General features: G+C 43.8%; 1 protein-coding gene across 1 annotated transcript in view; it reads left to right on the top strand.

Annotated features, from left to right (window-relative positions):
* The window catches only part of HYDIN (HYDIN axonemal central pair apparatus protein), a 461,030-nt gene extending 447,981 nt beyond the window's left edge, over positions 1–13,049 (top strand). The window contains exons 85-87 of the mRNA XM_057534458.1: positions 750–980; positions 10,568–10,792; positions 12,389–13,049. Coding sequence (XP_057390441.1) covers positions 750–980; positions 10,568–10,792; positions 12,389–12,871 — 939 coding nt within the window. The 3' untranslated portion in view covers positions 12,872–13,049. The remainder of the gene's footprint in view (positions 1–749; positions 981–10,567; positions 10,793–12,388) is intronic.
* Positions 13,050–20,008: the final 6,959 nt, after the last annotated feature.

Here is a 20,008-nt window from a genome sequence, read left to right as displayed (position 1 = left end):
AATGACCAAGAAGCACATGAGAAAATGCTCAACATCATCAGTCATCCAGGGAAAGAACTGAAAAAGGGGAGCAGCTTATCAACAGGTCAGACACAGGCATGAGGGGACAGTGCACTGCAGTTACAAGTGTGAGCTCTGGAGTCAGGCCAACCTGGGTTCAAATCCTGGTTCTGATACTACTCTGCATGTGACCCTGGGCAAGATAATAACTTGCTAAGCCCGTTTGCTCATGTTTAGAAAAACCGGTGAGGGGAATAGTAATGTTGCCTACAAATTGTATGTATTAAATAAGTACTTTCAGTGCCTAGTACACAGTAATCAAGTGTTAGATGCTATCATTATCATTATTATTATTATTAATATTATTAACTATTCCAGCAGCAGCAGGAATTGGAGTGAAGCCCACCACAACATGCACCTCTTGAGGTCTTGCTTGTTCTCCAGGGCCACTCAGCTGTCCCACTGGGGACACCTTCATCTTCAGCACTAGACGGTGCTGCTCTAGCCTCTCCTAAAGCAACCCAGGCTCCTTCATGCTCTCTCACCTGGGAGAAGCCAGAGCGGAATACCTGAAGAGAAGGGCTGGCTGGCAGGGTTCACAGGGGCTGGGAGGGCCTGTGTCAGCCTGGTCCCTGTGCATCATGCGTCCACGCACTGCAAACAGGGAGAAGGATCCTGTAGACGGCGGAGGACCCTGGGCTAACCCCTCTGGTCTGCCCCACTTCCTCCCACTCTCTCTGTGAACCCAGGTGATCTTCCGAAACGAGGTGACCAACGAGTTCCTATACTACACGGTGAGTTTCAGGGTCATCCCTTCAGGCGTCATCAAAACCATCGAGATGGTGAGCCCTGTCCGGCAGAGCACATCGGCCTCCATCAAGGTGGAGAACCCCCTGCCCTACTCGGTGACCTTCTCCACGGAATGCAGGGTGCCCGACATCAGCCTGCCCTCCCAGTTTGTGGTGCCGGCCAACTCTGAGGTATGGCCCTGCCTGCCAGGGGCTCCCCGCCCCCATATCTGTGCTGGAGGCTCTGCCCAGGGGGCCTCTGGATCCACGTTCTGCATCCCGTAGTTGGGCCAGCCTTGGCGGTGGTCGGGAAGGCAGGGGATGATCGACTGATCGACCACGCTCCTGTTCTCTCCTTTCCTCTGCTGCCCAAGTCCTCACGTAAACCAGGGCCACATAGAGCTTTGGTTCAGGCATGTAAAAGGGACTTGTCTCTATGATGTGTTTGTTTGCCTTGCTCAAATTTAAAATATTCTTCTTGTTTTTCCTAATTACATAAGTCACATAGAATATATGTGGTGAAAAGGACAGCAAGGGACACATAATAGTGTATCAAGTGTACAACACACACACACACATTTGTCTATGTGCTTGTTTATGCACAGACCACTTCAGGGAGGTGGCACAAGAAGGCTTTGACAGTGGTTGGGCAGACATGGCCCAGAGTTATGAACTGGTGGGAAGATAAATGCTCTTTTCATCAGTTTGTCACTCCAAACTCTCACTGTCCGGATTCCATCAAAATCTCTTCTGTTCCCCCAACTTCAGCCCACCTGGCCTGTTCCCTGCACTCCCACTCTGTCACTTCCTTCACTCTCAGAATCTAGTTATCTGTTTTGTTCTTCAGAGAGAGTCTCCATGCCCTTTATTTTATTGTATTTTTATATTTTTCACTATGAACTATACAGAAAAGTATATAAAACATACATATACATATATGTATGTGTCCATATAAACATGTATATGCATGCAAACATGTTTGCTTAAACAAAAAATTATGAAATAAATATCTGTTAAACCAATACCCAGGCCAAGAAGTAAAAAATTGCCACCTCCCCAGACACCCCTCTCTCCCGCACTCCTAAAAGTTACCACTATCCTTATTTTGTAATGATCATGTCTTGCTTTTAAGCAATATAGTTTAGTTTTGCCTGTTTTTGAACTTTATGCAAAAGAAATCATACTATGTACATTCTGTAATGTTTTATTTCTTTCGCTCAGAGTTGTGAATTGTGACGGTCCTCCATGCCGTTGCCCACAGCTGAGGTTCATTCATCCTCACCACTGTAGACTATCCTAAATGACTAGACCACAATTTAGATATCCATCCTACTATGGCCAGACATTTGTGTTGGTTTCAACATTTGGCTATCATGGAAAATGCTGCTATGGTTCTTTTTGCACAAGCGCCCTCTTGATGCACATGCGCCTGTATTTCTCCACAGTGTACACCCGGGAGTGGAATCCCTGTGTCATAGGGTGTGCCTGCCTCTAACTGCCAATCAGTAGATAACTGCCAATCAGCAACGCGAGTTCACCAACCCTTGGTATTGTCAGAATTTTTTTTTTTTTTTAATTTTATAGCTACTTTATTTATTTATTTATTTATTTATTTTTGGCTGTGTTGGGTCTTCGGTTCGTGCGAGGGCTTTCTCTAGTTGCGGCAAGTGGGGGCCACTCTTCATCGCGGTGCGGGGACCGCTCTTCATCGCGGTGCGCGGGCCTTTCACTATCGCGGCCCCTCCCGCTGCGGGGCACAGGCTCCAGACGCGCAGGCTCAGCAGCTGTGGCTCACGGGCCCAGCTGCTCCGCGGCATGTGGGATCTTCCCAGACCAGGGCTCGAACCCGTGTCCCCTGCATTAGCAGGCAGATTCTCAACCACTGCGCCACCAGGGAAGCCCCAGAATTTTTTAAAGTTTACCAATCTGATAGACTCCTAATAAACTGATAACTCCCTTTTTACCTACAGATTGATTTTAGTTGGGTAATAGTCTGTGTAGGAGATTTGCCTCTGTGTTGATGAATGAGAATGGACCACAGTTTTCCTTCCTCATACTCTTTAAGAGTCCAGTTTGGGTGTCACTTTTGCTAATTTTCTCACTTTCTCAATTCTGTGAAAGAGTTTATAAAAAATTGAAATTATGTCTTCTTTGAACTCACTGGTGAAGCCACTGAGGCCTGGTGTTTTCTTTGTGGGAAGATTGTCTACTACTGATTTAATTCTTTCAGTGGGTTATTGGACTATTTCGATGTTCTGTTTCTTCTTGAGTCAGTAATAAGAGCACTTCCATTTCATCGATATAGTGAAAATATTGGTATAACATTGTTACTATCCTCTTATTACCATTTTTTTTGTTTTTTGATTTTTTTTGTTACTCAACAAAGCCTCATTTTTTAAAAATTTATTTTTATTGGAGTATAGTTGCTTTACAATGTTGTGTTAGTTTCTGCTGTACACTAAAGTGAATTAGCTATACGTATACATATATCCCCTCTTTTTTGGATTTCCTTCCCATTTAGGTCACCACAGAGCATTGAGCAGAGTTCCCTGTGCTCTACCGTAGGTTCTCATTAATTATTTATTGTATACACAGTAGTGTATATATGTCGATCTCAATCTCCCAATTCATCCCACCCCCCACCCCCGGTATCCATACATCCGTTCTCTACATCTGTGTCTCTATTTCTGCTTTGCAAATAAGTTCATCTGTATCATTTTTCTAGATTCCACAAATAAGTGATATTATACGATATTTGTTTTCCTCTTTCTGACTTACTTCACTCAGTCTCTAGGTCCATCCATGTCTCTGCAAATTGCACAATTCCGTTCCTTTTTATGGCTGAGTAATATTCAATTGTATATATGTACCACGTCTTCTTTATCCATTCTTCTGTTGATGGACATTTAGGTTGCTTCCATGTCCTGGCTATTGTTAATAGTGCTGCAATGCACATTGGGGTGCATGTGTCTTTTTGAATGGTTTTCTCTGGGTATATGCCTAGGAGTGGGATTGCTGGATCATATGGTAGCTCTATTTTTAGTTTTATAAGGAACCTCCATACTGTTCTCCATAGTGGCTGTATCAATTTACATTCCCACCAACAGTGCAAGAGGGTTCCCTTTTCTCCACACCCTCTCCAGCATTTATTGTTTGTAGAGTGTTTGATAATGGCCATTCTGACTGGCATGAGGTGATACCTCATTGTAGTTGTGATTTGGATTTCTCTAATAATTAGTGATGTTGAGCATCTTTTTGTGTGTTTGTTGGCCATCTGTATGTCTTCTTTGGAGAAATGTCTATTTAGGTCTTCCACCCATTCTTCGATTGAGTTGTTTGTTTTTCTTGATATTGTGCTGCATGAGCTGTTTGTATATTTTGGAGATTAATCCCTTGTTGGTTGCTTTGCTTGCAAATATTTTCTCCCATTCTGAGGGTTGTCTTCTCGTTTTGTTTATGGTTTCCTTTGCTGTGCAAAAGCTTTTAAGTTTAATTAGGTCCCATTTGTTTATTTTTGTTTTTATTTTCACTACTCTAGGAGGTGGGTCAGAAAAGATCTTGCTGTGATTTATGTCAAAGAGTGTTCTGCCTGTGTTTTCCTCTAAGAGTTTTATAGTGTCCAGCCTTACTTTTAGGTCTTTAATCTATTTTGAGTTTATTTTTGTGTATGGTGTTAGGAGGTGTTCTGATCTCATTCTTTTACATGTAGCTGTCCAGTTTTCCCAGCACCACTTATTGAAGAGACTGTCAAAAAAAAGCTTCATTTTTAATTTAGCTTTCTGACTCTGTGCTTTTGCCTTCAATACTTTCTCAACGATTTTCTTCTCAATAAGGAGAGCATGTTTGATCCTGTCACTGACACATTTAGCACACAGGGAGCTACCAGAGGCCCAGCTGACATGTTTTTTCATTTTAGACCACCTCATAAGAACTTTAGGTCTCACAGCACGAATCTTATTACCTTTTTTATGTGACCTTTTCATTTCTAATATTGGTCATTGTGCCTTCTCTCTTTGTTTCTTGATCAACCTTGCTAGAGGTTTCTCAACTTTTTTTTTTTTTTTTCCAAAAAAGCATCTCTGGGCTTTGTTGTTACTCTCTATTGTATGGTTGCTTTCTAGTTGATTGATTTCCACTCTTATCTTTGTTATTCCCTTCCTTCTGCTTCCTTTGGGTTAGTGTTGCTTTAACTAATTTCAAAGATAAACGCTTAGGGAATTAACTTGTAGTCTTCTTTATTTTCTAATATACGCACTTAAGATTATAAATCTCCCTCTAAGTACTGCTTTAGCTGCAGCATACAAGTTTTTATATTTATATGTAGTATTTTTTATCATTAAGTTCAAAAATGTTCTAATTTTCACTATTATTAATACTTCTTTTTTGACTCCTGGTTTATTAGAAGTTTCTTAATTTCCAAAGATGTGGATTTTTCTAGTTACCACGTTTTAAAATTATTTTGTGGTCAGAGAATATATTCCATATTATTTCAGTACTCTAGAATTTTTTTAGACATGCTGTATGGCCCAATATCGTCTTTTTTAAAAATCCTCCACCTCATTTTGAAAAGAATGTATTTGCTGTTTTGTTGTTCAGTTTTCTTTAGCCTTACTGATAGTTTTGTCTGCTTGTTTGATCAGTTTTAGGAGAGTATATTAACATATACTACTATGATTGTGGATCTGTCTGTTTATCTTTGTAGTTCTGTCATGTTTTGCTTTATGTATATACTTTGAAGCTATATTACTAGTTAAATAAAAATTATAATATCTTTCTGGTGACTTGAAACTCTTTTCATTATAAAGTGATCTTCTTTGTCTCTAGTAACACTTTTTGCCTTAAAATCTATTTTGTCTAATATTAATATAGGTTTCTTTTGGTTAGCATTTGCATGGTGTGGGTTTTATTTAATCATCACACTTTCAATCTTTTTCTATCCATATAATCTAAACGTGTCTCTTATAAACAGTGTACAGATGAGATGGATTTGGTTTTTTAACCCAGTCTAGCAAGGCTTCCTTTTCACTTGAGCATTCACACCATTTATATTGAGTGTAAATAGTGACGTATTCAGGTGTACATGCAAATCTGTACTTTCTGTTTCTCTTATCTGTTCTATGTTTTCTTTTTCTCTGTTTTGTAGTGATCTCTTCCTGGCATGTCTTCATTGTCTATAGCAATATTATTCTGCTCATCATTCACCTTTTTTATTCCTTTTCTGTTGTTCATTCTAACTTTTTCCATGCTTTTAGAAGGAAAAGGTAGCCCTGGATACCTTTTGTAGCTTCACATAACTAAGATTCTCCTGTTGTTACCACAAATATTTTTTAAAATACAGCTTTGTACTTTTTAGGGGTTTTTTTCTTTTTTCTCCCCACCTTTATCTGAGCTTTATCTTTCCTTTGCCCTCAGTGTCTCAGTCACAGTCAAATAGATTCTACTTTCAGAGGTTTCTCTTGGCACAAGGTTTTGTCTTAGAAGGGAGTTTAAGTAACTTGGTTTTAAGCTGCCCCACGTCACCCAATCTTATTGTGACATGTTTGCAGTTAGCGATAAACTAGAGCCTGAGATCATCCTTCCAGCTTAGGCTGCTGTTGTCAGTTGTCCTGTCAAGTTTCCCAGGTTGAGTGGGACCCTCAATCTAGGGTGATTCTCTGGCTCTCAGACTGATGTTCCTTTGCTCTCTCTCCCACTCCTCCCAGACAGTGGCTTACTCACACCAGTCTCATGGCTGTGAGTAATCAGCCCTACTCACCCATCTTTTGGAGTTGGTAGCTTATCTTTTCACTTAGTTATGTTATAGATGTCGTTAAGCTGGTTGATCTGAGTGTTTTGTGGGGGATTTGGGAAGACTGTGCAGCGGCTGCTGCTATCATCTTGCTCAAAACCTGGAACTGGTTTTAATGTATGACGTGAGGCAAGAGTCATGTTTCCTTTTTCTCCAAGTGAATATAAATCATCTCAGACTGTGTTACTGCAAAGACCGTCTTTTCCGCACTGATTTACATGGCCATTTGTGAAATAAATCAAGTGTCCATATATGCATGGATCTGTTCTAGGTTTCCTATAATATAATAATGACTCAGTTTCTGAACTTGTACCAATGCCACGGCATCCTAATTATTACAGTTTTATAGTATAGTTTGATATATGGCCAAGCAAGCAGTCACTCTAGCTTTATATTAAGACTTAATAATCTCTTATATTCTTTTTTTTCAAGAGTACCTTGGCAAGAATAGCATTGCATTTTTGGCCCTTTGCACTTCCATATATATTTTTAAATCAGCTTGTCAAGTTCCTTAAAAAAAAAAAAAACTCTGTTGGGATTTTGATTGGGATTAAATTAAGTCTATAGATTATTTTAAGAATGTATAAGTTTTCTGGGGTATTCCCTGGTGGTCCAGTAGTTAAGACTCCACGCTTTCACTGTCAAGGGCTTGGGTTCAATCCCTGGTCGGGGAATTAAGATCCCACAAGCTGCGTGGTGCAGAAGGAAAAAAAAAAAAAAGAATGTATAAGTTTTCTGTTGATCCACAACAAATTATTCCAAAACTCAGCAACTTAAGACAACAGACATTTATTACCTACAGTTTCTGAGGATCAGGAATCTAAGAGCAGCCGCCTAACCGGGTGGTTTTGGCTCAGGGGCTTTCGTGAGGATGTCAGTTGTCAGCCAGGACTCTAGGCATCCCTAGGCTTGACTGGGGCTGGATAATCTGCTTCCAAACTCACTCACCTGGTTGGTTGTTGGAAAGGTCCTAGTTCCTTGCTGGCTGTTAGCTGGAGGCTTCAGTTCCTCACCATGTGGCCTCTCCCGCGAGCTGCTTTCAACGAGGCAGCTCACGTACCTTAGAGTGAGTGATCTAAAAGAAAGTGAGGGGACTTCCCTGGTGGCGCAGTGGTTAAGAATCCGCCTGCCAATGCAGGGGACATGGGTTTGATCCTGGGCCGGGAAGATCCCACATGCCACGGAGCGACTAGGCCCATGCGCCACAACTACTGAGCCCGCGTGCCACAACTACTGAGCCCGCATGCCACAACTACTGAAGCCTGCATGCCTAGAGCCCGTGCTCTGCAGCAAGAGAAGCCACCGCAATAAGAAGCCCGTGCACCGCAACAAAGAGTAGCCCCCGCTCGCCGCAACTCAAGAATAGCCTGCACGCAGCAACGAAGACCCAACACAGCCAAAAAAATAAAAAATAAAAAAAATAAAATAAAGTGAGGCAGCAAAGAAGAAAGAGGGTGCACAAGACAGAAACCACAGTCTTTTCCTCTTAATCTCAGAAGTGGCACGCCATCTCTTCTGCCACATACTGGTGGCCACATAGACCAGCCTGGTTCAGTGTGGGAGAGGACTATACAAGGGTGTGAATACCAGGAAGTGGGGGTTACTGGGGGCCATCTTGGAGCCTGTCTGTCATAGGGGATAATTTGAATCTTTATGGTATTGAGATTTCCAACCCACGAGCAACTCTCCATTAAGCCTCCTTTAATTTCTCTCAATAATATGTTTTTTTGTTTTCTATGTAGAGGCTTTACTCATCTTTTGTTAGATTTATTTCTAGGTTTTGTATATTTTGATGCTATTATAAATAGCATCTTCTTAAAATTTCATATTCTAAATATTTGTTGCAATCATTTAGAAATATAACTGATTTTTGTATATCACCTTTTACCCAAACATAAATAAAATTCACTTAATAATACTTTAAATTGTAGATTCTTGTATTTTGTACATGTACAATCATATCATCTGTAAGTAATTACAACTTTGTTTCTTCCGTTCTAAACCTTTTCCTTTAAGTACTTTTTCATGCCTTATAGGGCTGTCTAGGACCTCCAGAACAATGGTGACCAGAAAGGCAACAGAAGGCATTGTCTTGCTCCTGATCTTGAAGGGAAAGCTTTCAAAGTTTCACCATTTATTATGATGTTTGTTTTGGGTTTCTTATAGGTACCCTTTATCAGATTAAGGATATCTCCTATTCCTAGTTTGCTAAGAGCTTTTTTAAAAACACTATGAATGGATGTTGAGTTTTATCAAATACTTTTACTGCATCTATTGAGATGCTCATTTGATTGTTTTCCTTTTAGTTTGTTAATGTGGCAACTGATTGGTTTTTCCAGCATTAAACCAATTCATTCATGGAATAAGCCCAACTTAGTCATGTAGTATTCTCTTTTTTATATGTTGCTGGATCAGTTGGATAACATTTTTATTAGACATTTTGTATATATGTTCAGTAGGGAAACTGGCATCCAATTTTCCTTTCTCCTTGTTGGATTCTGATGTCAAGATTATGTTAGTTGAGGTAGGTTTCCTCTTTTTCTTTTCTCTGGAAGAACTTGTGGAATATTAGATTGGTAGAACTTAAAAGTAAAGCTTTGTGATCTGGAATTTTGTTAAGGGAAATTTTTTTTTTACTGTTGATTAAATATCTTTAATGGTTATAGGACTATATGGGTTTTCTTTATCTTTTTGAGTCTGTTTCTGTAATTTATATTTGTTTATACATTTGTCCATTTTCATCCAAATTTTTTTAATTGTGGTAAGATCATGTAAATTTTTGTACTGTATTCTCTGTTAAACATCTACAATAATTTTAGTGATATCCTCTTTATTTTATTGTTCAGTAAGAAGTAGTTTTCTTTTGTTTTTTTTTTAATAAATTTTATTTTTGGCTGCATTGGGTCTTCATTGCTGCGTGCGGGCTTTCTCTGGTTGTGGCGAGCGGGGGCTACTCTTCATTGCAGTGCGCGGGCTTCTCATCGCGGTGGCTTCTCTTGTTGCGGAGCAGGGGCTGTAGGTACACTGGCTTCAGTAGTTGTGGCTCGCGGGCTTAGCTGTTCCGTGGCATGTGGGATCTTCCCAGACCAGGGCTCAAACCATGTCCCCTGCATTGGCAGGTGGATTCTTAACCACTGCGCCACCAGGGAAGCCCAGAAGTAGTTTTTAAAAAACAAACAAACAATACCCACTCATGATAAAAACAAAATTTTAACCCTACAAAAGTACATGAAATAGAAAGTAAAAGTCCCCACAGTCCCATTTCCCCCACCCTAAGATAACTACTGGTAACAATTCGACATACCCTTGTCTCTTTTCTGTACATATATAGGCATAATCTTCTCCACAAAAATAAGCTCATGTACATTTCTAGAGCTTTATATACATTTCTAGAACCTTCTTTCTCCCACTTAAAATATTACCAACACCTTTTATTTCAATGCTTAGAGCTTTGCCTCTTCCTTTGTAATGGCTACATAATATTCCACTGAAGTGAATAAAGAATACTTTATTTACCCAATCTCTTACTGCTAATGCATTTGAATTGTTTCCCTTGTTTTGCTATTATAAGCAGTACTCCTTGGTTCTTGTTTTGTTTTGCTTTGGATGATAATAGAGGAAGGAGAAAGCCTCCCCCAAATGATGATAGAACCCAGGAAACTGTTCAGAGATTGGCTATGAGCAAAGAAAGAACTGCCTGACCTTCAGCCCTCCTGCTCCTCCAGCCCACCCACCCCCATCTCCATAATTATGCTTCTCAAGAGAGGATCCAGTACCTATTTTTAGATTCAAAGAGATTCCAGATACAGAAATACGCAGACTAGGGAAAGGTAGAAGGGGTCCAGAGGAGGAAAAGTGGGCTGGTTTGGACAGAGGTTCCCCAGGCTCAAGATCAGTATGAGCATCTGCTACCAGCCTGCTGTGAGGTCACCCGGGGGCAGAGGATGGGTCAGACGTTCAGCATCACAGGAGCCTTTGTCTTCTCTTGCAGGGCACATTCTCATTTGAATTCCAGCCTTTGAAAGCTGGAGAAACCTTCGGGAAACTAACACTGCACAACAGTGATTTGGGTTACTACCCATATGAGCTCAGTTTGAAGACCACGCCAGCACTGCCTGAAAAGCCTGTCCACTTCCAGGCTGTTCTTGGCAGTGGCCAGAGCATCTTTGCCAAGTTCACCAATTACGCCCGGCAGAAGACAGAATACTACTGCAGGGTGAGCAGCCCCTGCCTCACCCTCTGCCCTTCGCTTTCCAGAAGTCTGGGCTCCAAAATAATGGGAGGGGGACACGGGGGGTGCAGAAATGTGAACTCAGACTCAGGTGCTTTATCTAGTTGGAAACTCCCAGCTAGAAACAAAGAGTACCAGGCCTGGGTTCTTCCTCACAGACTTTCTAGCGTAACAAGCTGGGGTTGGGGTAGGGGGAGTTTTGCTTCCCACAACATACTCAGTGGTCAGTACAATGAGACAATAGAGCTTAGTGGTCATGAGTATCAGCTGTGGAATCCAACAGACCTGGATCTGAATCCTGGCTTCACCGTTTACTCTTTGTATGAATAGTTTACTAACACTCTCACAGGATAGCTGTCAGGATTTTTAAATAGGTATATAAAACTAATCCTGGCCCATAGTAAGTGTTCCATATATGTTACCTATTAAATCAGTGTGAATATAGGATTAACTACTGAAACAGAAAGCCCCGCAAACCAACAAAATAGTAGTTTATTCCCCTCTCAAATAGCAGTGTGGGCATAAGCAGTTTGGGCTGGAATGGCAGCTCCATGACATCAGGCACCCAGACCCTTCTTTCCTGATGCTCTTCCCTCTATAGGGAGTTGCTTCGGTCCACACGGACCAAGATGGTTTACTGTGACATCCACATTGCCGCCAGCTACCTGGGGAAAACGGGGAAGCTGCATACATCACTTCCACTCACATTCCATTGAAGAAAACTTCATATGACCACACCCAGCAGCAAAGGGAGCTAGGAGTGTAGCCTTGCACTGGATGGCCGTGTGCCCGTTAACATCAGAGTCCCATGGCCATGGTCACAAGGCATAGGCTCTATTTTTAACTGAGGTATAGTTGATGTACAGTATTTTATAAGTTTCTGGTGTACAACGTAGTGAGTCACGACTTTTAAAGAGGCATAGGCTCTTGATCATCCCCATCCGTCAGGAGAAGCCTGGTTATTCTGTAGTAACAAACAGCCCCAATATCTCAGTGGCTTGAAACAAAAAAGGTTTGCCTCCCGTTCGTGCTTCTCCATCCAGGGAGGGTCAGCAGGGGACTCTGCTCTTCACAGCCACTCGGGGATCCAGGCTGAGGGGCAACCATTATCTCAGATGTTTCCAGTCATAGCAGCAGAGGGGTGAAAAGACCCCAGAGGGACTTGCTCTGGCAAATAAATGCTCTAGTGTGGAAGGGACGCCTTGCACTTCTACCCTCAACTTACTGTCCAGAACTAGTCCCACCCGTCCGCGAGGAGCCAGAATCTCTGCTCCTCCAGGTGCAGTGGAAGGAAAGAAGCACGGGATACGGGGGAGCAGCACCCAGGACCGCCACCCATCTCATCCCGCGGGGTGTCTATTTAACATCTCTTGGCCTTGGTTTCTTTGTAGTAAAACGGGGATAGACTAGTAACACCTACTCTTCAAGGGAGTTTTAAGGGCACAGTTTTTGTATGACCTGCCCGTCCTCACGCAAGCGTAGGTTGCTCATGTCGGAGGGTGGGCGGCTGGGGACGGACCTGAACTGCTGGTTTGCTCTTCAGGGTCCTGGGTGAGCCGAGCACGTTTGTTCCCCTTTCAGACCGACTGTCCAGACTTCCACACGGAAAAGGTCATTTACGCGGCCCCCGGGGTGCAGGGCGGCACCGAGGTGAGTGTGGAGGTGTACTTCGAGCCCAGCCGCCTGGGCGAGAGCAAGGGCATCCTGAGCCTGTCATCGCTCGTGGGCGGCGAGTACCTCATCCCCCTCTTCGGAGTGGCCCTGCCCCCCAAGCCGCAAGGCCCCTTCCTGATCCGAGCCGGGTACAGCATAGTCATCCCCTTCAAGAACGTCTTCTACCACCCGGTCTCCTTCTCCTGCACGGTGGAGAACCCGGCCTTCTCCGTCCGCGCCGTAGACTCCGTGAAGCCCAAGAAGATCAACAACATCACGGTCTACTTTGGAGGAAACCCATCAGGCAGCAAAACGCCCATCACCAGCAAGCTGATTGTAGCCTGCCCTCCCGGCGAAGGCAGCGACACTGGAATTAAATGGGTTTATTACCTGAAGGGGATCACCCCGTAGTGGGAACCAGGGTCCACAGCATCATGGAAAAGCCATCTCCTCAGCCTTAATACCTATGTGTTGTTCTAGCCCTGCGAAGAATAGAGAAAATAACCAGAATTCTAAAGGTACTGTTTTATCCTCCAATTCAATTACAGGGGCACTTATTGCTACATTATATGAATTCCAGATATCTGTATGAAATATAGATATTCCACATTAAACATGGTAACTACACAAAACAGAGCTATATCTTACTTGGCAAGGGCAAGTCTCTTCATTTAGTTTCTTAATATAGCTCCAAAGCCCAAGCACTATGTAATAATGCTCATGTTTAATAAGATGACACAGGTCTTACACTCATGACCTTCCATCATACAGCACTTAGCAGTGTATGACTCTGGGGCCCCGCAGTTTCTTTGTAAAACCCATGGCTTTTTAAAGCCATGACTCTACTTTGACGTGGTATTTTATTCTGCTTTCACATAAAAGTCAAATAAGTCACTACTTTCAAAGCAATGAGCAGATACATTAGGGCAGTTATTGCAGGGACAGAGGTCGGGGTGCTCCCTCCGTCTCTGAACCCCAGATCTGTTTCCCACAGAAAGTTCTCGCTGAAGGCCAGGTCCTGGAGAGATGCTAATAGACACCCCGGTTCCCCACCCCAGCCCCGTGCACAGCACTCAGCCTATGATGGAGCAGTGATTCTCCTCCTAATTCTGGTCCAGACCCCACCTCCCCAAATACTGATTTAATCCGTCTGGGGAGGGACATGGCATCATTTCTTTTCAGCTCGTGTGGCAGTGTTGAGAACCAGTGCCACAGATCAAAACCCACCTGGCCATGAATGGTGCAACCAGTCAGGAATCTACTTCTAGAGAGAGGACCACGTCCCAGTGTCATATATTTTAAACTGCAGCCGTTTTGTGCGCGCATAAAGGGTGACGTTCTAAGTTGGTGCCTTTCTTCAGAAGGAAAGCACCGTAGAAGCCCCACCTCCAAGGAGAAGCGGGCATGTGCAGACTCTCCCCCGGGGCCTGCAGTGGTATTAGTAGAGCCACTTACCTGTTGGCACCGCCTGTTGAAATAAAGGTGGTTAAAGACTGGCCCTGGAGTGGACTTGCTTCTGCACAAATGCACACACTCACCTATGCCTGAGGGTCCCCGGCGTCCACCTCCTGCCCTCTCCTCATCCCCTCCAGCCTACCTGCAAGAGAAGATGGAAGCAAAAAAGAAGGTGGCCATTTGGGAATGGCTGCTCCAAAGAGGTGGCGCTCAAAAATGATCCCTGGGGGGCTTCGCTGGTGGCGCAGTGGTTGAGAATCCGCCTGCCAATGCAGGGGACACGGGTTCGAGCCCTGGTCTGGGAAGATCCCACATGTCGCGGAGCAGCTAGGCCCGTGAGCCACAACTACTGAGCCTGTGCGTCTGGAGCCTGTGCTCTGCAATTAGAGGCTGCGATAGTGAGAGGTCCGCGCACCGCGATGAAGAGTGGCCCCCGCTCGCCGCAACTAGAGAAAGCCCTCGCACAGAAATGAAGACCCAACACAGCCAAAAATAAATTAATAAATTAATAAATTTTAAAAAAAAAACGTTTAAAAAACAAAATGATCCCTGGGGACTTCCCTGGTGGCACAGTGGTTGAGAATCTGCCTGCCAATGCAGGGGACACGGGTTCGAGCCCTGGTCTGGGGGGATCCCACATGCCGCGGAGCAACTAAGCCCGTGAGCCATAACCACTGAAGCCCACGCGCCTAAGAGCCCATGCTCCGTGGTGGGAGAGGCCACTGCAATGAGAGGCCTCAGCTCGCCACAACTTAGAGAGGGCCCGCGCGCAGCAACGAAGACCCAATGCAGCCAAAAATAAATAAAATAAATAAATTTATTTTTTTTAAAAAATGATCCCTGGACCTGCAACCTCAGCATTTCCTGGGAATTTATTAAAAATGCAAATTCTCAGGGCCCACCCCAGACCTACTGAGTCAGAAACTCCAGGGGTGTGGCCCAGCAACCTGTGTTTTAACAAGACCTTATAGCTACGAGAGGTGTTTTTTGTTTTTGTTTTTTTCTGATCCATATATCCTTTTTTTTTTTTAACATCTTTATTGGAGTATAATTGCTTTACAATGGTGTGTTTAATGGACAGATTCTTCCATCTCTTTGTACCTCCCACCGCCCCTCAGCCCATACACTTGACACACAGCTAGTACCAAATGAAGCCTGTCCTAAAGCATCTGCAGACGCACACTTAATAGTTCATTTTTGTAGCCACTAAAGACCCTGCTGATAGGAATAAAGACAAAGAACAAGAAGACAGATACGCCCAGTGATTAAACGAGCAAACAACGCACTAAGCAGCAAACTGAGAGGGCACAGAGCCCAACGAGCTAGTCCTCTAACTGGCAAATACACGGAGTCTGAAGAAACCGCTGGTTCTCAAATTTAGTATCTATCAGAATCGCCCCAAGGACTTGCTAAACCACAGACTGCTGGGCCACCCTCAGAGGGCCTGATTTAGTAGGTTTCGGGGGCCCGAGAATTCGCATTTCTGCCAAGTCCTGGGCGATGTTTGCTGCTGACCTGAAGCCACTGCCTCCTCACATCAGCATCACGTGGGAACATGCTAGGAATGCAGGCTCTCAGGCCCGGCCCCAGACCTACTAGTCAGAAGCTGCATTTTAATGACATCTCCAGGGGGTTTGTGTGCACACTGCAGTGCAGAGCGCTGCTTTAAAGGCGCCAGCAGAACTTGAGACTTCGCTGAATCCACAGCCCTAACGCTCTTCATTAGAGCCCTGGAGAGGAGTCTCACCAACTCTGCTTTCAGCCGAAGTGAATGAAATGGTTGCCCACCCCCCAAAGTCCCTCCTCCCACCCACTCCCCAGAGGCAGAGCTTGGGGGAGGGGAGCAATTGGCCCACCACCACCTTCTTCTAAACGGGTACCTTTTCAACACTTCTAAACCTAGTATGATAAACAATCGTTCAGACTGCAGGAAAGACGGAGGAAGCCGTGCAGAAGTTGGCTAAAACACCCACGGTCACAGTCCGAGCGTGATGAGACTCAAGATTCCTCTAACTGGGACTTCCCTGGTGGCACAGTGGTTAGGAATCCGCCTGCCAGTGCAGGGGACACGGGTTCGAGCCCTGGTCCGGGAAGATCCCACATGCCGCGGAGCAACTAAGCCCGTGCACCACAACTACTGAGCCTGCGCTCTAGAGCCCGCAAGCCTCAACTGCTGAGCCTGCATGCCACAACTACTGAAGCCCGTGCACCTATAGCCCGTGCTCTGCAACAAGAGAAGCCACCGCAATGAGAAGCCCGTGCACCGCAACAAAGAGTAGCCCCCGCTTGCCGCAACTAGAGAAAGCCCGTGCGCAGCAACGAAGACCCAACACAGCCAAAAATTAATTAATTAATTTTAAAAAAAAAAGATTCCTCTACCTGTGAAGGTCAGGACTCAGATATGTTCCCTTGAGGCTGCAGGGCTCCAGCCACCACCCCAGACACTGGCTGCTACAGAAACTGGCCACTTCCCACCACCTGCAAAATGGTGCCTTTAGGTGGCCAGGGGCAACTCCCCTCCTTCAGCCCTGCTCCAGCTCCCCCCAAGCCACTGAGTCTAGAGCACAAGCCTCAGGCCTGGAGTGAGGAGGCAGACCGGCCTCCCTGGGACCAAGCACCCAGCTCAGACCCTGCCCCAGCATGAACCCCCTTCCAGGATGACTTGAGATGGGGTACATTGCTTTCCTATAGGTGGTTCTTATGTTTCCTTGGCCTCAAAAAAGGCAATGACAAAATCGTTTCATATTGGCAAGTTTGGAATGGCAGAGTGGCTCAACAGAGAGCTGAAGGGGAGGCTTGGTGAAAACAAGCATCCTGACGAAAGCTAGTGGAAGTTACATTTGAAAGAACGCATTATCAGCAAAGGAAACCAGGAGACATCTCACTGGGGGGTGTTCAGAAAATATCAGGGCCCAGTTGGCACAATTCCAGAGACCATTGTGCACGGAAAACAATGTGAATGAGGCCCCCCCGACACTGTTCGACACAGAGGCCCTGGTGAGTGTGGCATCCTAAGTCTAACCACTTCTTTGGGCGAGTCCTGCCTCAGGTCAGAGGTGATTGATTATACTGTGACGTCATGAGGGCCTGCTGGATCTGAAGAAATCCCAAGTTTGGGATCTCCCAAACCTCTCATACCCTCAACATGTTGCCCTGACACACCAGCAAAATCACACTGCTGTTGGAGAAACTGCTTTGTGCAATTCAAGATTCAGATGCAGTTTCTTACAGTGTCACCAGCACCCTCCTGCAACAATGCCCATAAGTTATGTAACACCAACAAGGCCTCATCACACATATGTGCAGATGAGTTATAACTGTGAAGTGATGGCCACTGTGCAACCAGCCATACTAATTATCCACTAGTCTGGAAGAGTCTGAGCATGGCAGGCCCGGCCACCAGGGAAAGAGGAGAAGTGAGCACATAGAGAAGGCAATGGTGGCCCTTGAGCTTTATTCTCAGTACCAACGCCAGTCCAATTATGCATAAGTAACCTTAACTAGTTGACATTTTCCAAGACGTCAGAAAAAAAAATAACAGTTATTTTCAGGAACTTCTGAACTAAAGGTAGGACAAAGCATTGGTTTCGGCCTTGAATGAAAAACTGGTTTCTTAGCAACCCAGGCCAGAATGTGATTTCAGAAGAAAAGAGTTCCTTCTGGTAAAAAATACATTTCCTTACTGTTTCAATTATTAAAAAACTGTATCACATTATGACCCATGGGAAATTCAGTTCACCTTTAAGAAAAAGCCAAACCAAACAGCAAAAGAAACATGAAATATTATATTAGATATGGATCTAGTGGAAATGAATACACACTAGAGAAATAGATCCAAATCATTCCCATTGATTTTTTTGTGTGCATCGTTTTACCTCAACCATCATCAAAATTCTAAAGACATAAACTTTGCAAGACATTTAGAAATGTCCTTATCAGTGCTACTTGGTATCAAGGTAAGGGGAGGAACCTATTAAGCAATACATTTTCTTCTGGAGATGGATCTATATTTGGGGCAGTTTTCAGGTTGTTGGTGCACCCACCTTCATTTGTCAGATTGTGTTGGCAAGGGTTTTAAAAGCTGTGAAAACCCCACCAGTAAAGGAAAGCACATTTTTCACAGATTTTTCTAGACACAATTCCTCCATGACTTGCTGAGTTTGGGGATAGCTCCTGTATTTGTTTTCTATGGCTGCATAACAAATTATCACAAATCTAGCAGCTTAAAACAACACAAATGTCTTATCTCAGTTGCCATGGGTCAGGAGTCCAAAATGTACTAAATTGGGTTCTTGGCTCAGGCTTCCACAGGCTGAAATCAACATGCCAGCCAGCTGCATCCTCATCTGGAGGCTCAGCTGGGGAAAGATTATCTTCCAAACTCCCTCGGTGTGTTGACAACATTCATTTCCTGGCAGCCATTTCACTGACATATCATTTTCTTGGCAACTGACAACAGGGGACCAATTTTAGCAATGAAAGACCACTCTCAGGTCCTTACCAAGTGATCCATCATAGACAGTTCACTGTTGTTATTATCAACTCCTCAGGGCCAGCAGGAGAATATCTCTCCCATTAAAAATCTCTCCTAACTTCTTTTAAGGCCTCTACTTATTAGGTCAGGCCCACCCAGGATTATCTCCCTTTTTAGTAACTCTAAGTCAAGTGATTAGGGACATTAATTAGATCTGCAAAATATCTTCTATATAACATGACAATTGTTAGAATGACAGTCCATCATATTTACAAGACTTAATCACAGTTAAAGGGAGGGGATTGCACAGGGTGTATAGCAAAAAGGGTGGGACTCTTAGGGACCATCTTCGAATTCTATGTACCATAGCCCCTCACTTGTGTCCCATAGATTCTGATCTGTTGATTGAGGATAACACTCCATTTTCAAGACTGGTACAAGCTTTACATGACTGCTTTTCACTCATTAGAAAAAAGTACAACCAGTGTTATTTCATATTGTTAAAAAAAAAAAGAACCAGGCCCCAAATTGATTCACTTGTGCTAAACCCACATCAGCAAACCAAGACTTAATATCTAACCTACTTGTAGTTTCAGCTTCTCCCAGCAATATGACCTTTACCTAGTTAATCTGGAATTACCTGCTCAGCTCTGGTGAAGTAATCTGCAGGATAAAAACCCCCCTTCTCCAAAGGAAGGTGACATGCCTGAAACAATCTACTTCATTCCTAGCTGCCACCCCCTTCTGCCTATAAAAGCCTTCCATTTTGCTGAGGTCCTTGAAGCTCCTGGCTGCTAAATGGGATGCTGCCAGAGTCATGAATTGTTAAATAAAGCCAATTAGATCCTCAAATTTACTCAACTGAATTTTGTTTTTTAACAATATTAATCCTCATTGGGTTCCACTGTGGTATTACAGCTTTGTCCTAAGTCCCTGTCCACTGCAGAAGCTTATGATAAGGAACTCTGATGCATCTCCCTGTTACTGCATCTTTAGCCACACTGCATCCATAAAGTGCTTTTTAAATTTTTATCACACAGCTTCAACTTCTGTTCCACCATTTAGTGTGAAACTTCAAAGCACTTGGAGGGACCGTTTTATAGTGGATCCACCTGGAGACCTGCAATCAACACATTTGGGGCTTCTGCTGTCTGTAACCCAGCCCTCCAGGGTATCAGAGCATGATAAACACATCCTGAGTCCCAAATGGTGGGGTGACAGACACTGTTGGTACCTGAGATTTTAGATGGTAGGCAGATAGTTGTTTTTAATTGCAATTTATATGTTTTAGAAAAATGTATCACTATTCAAACCCATGTTTTGAAGGCATAAGCAAGGCTAAAGTACGAATTTAAGATTTTTTTTAAGTGAGTTGATTAGAAAGTACTTTTAAAATAACAGTACAAGTGGCTAGGACATAGCGAAAATCAAGATGGTGTTACTCCAATGCGGGAAACATTGGCATATGAGATATTGACTGGTGACTAAGTAGTGAATGAACTAGCAGATTCAGTAAGTATAGAATAAATTATCCTAAGCGAGTCAGGATCCAGGAGCCCCTTCGTTCTCACGAACATCTACAGAAGCCCACCAAGTGCCAAGCCTCCCACGTGCGGGCA

This window comes from Balaenoptera acutorostrata, chromosome 19 (assembly GCF_949987535.1).
Source record: "Balaenoptera acutorostrata chromosome 19, mBalAcu1.1, whole genome shotgun sequence".
NCBI lineage: Eukaryota > Metazoa > Chordata > Mammalia > Artiodactyla > Balaenopteridae > Balaenoptera > Balaenoptera acutorostrata.
This window is presented reverse-complemented; position numbering and strand designations above follow the sequence as displayed.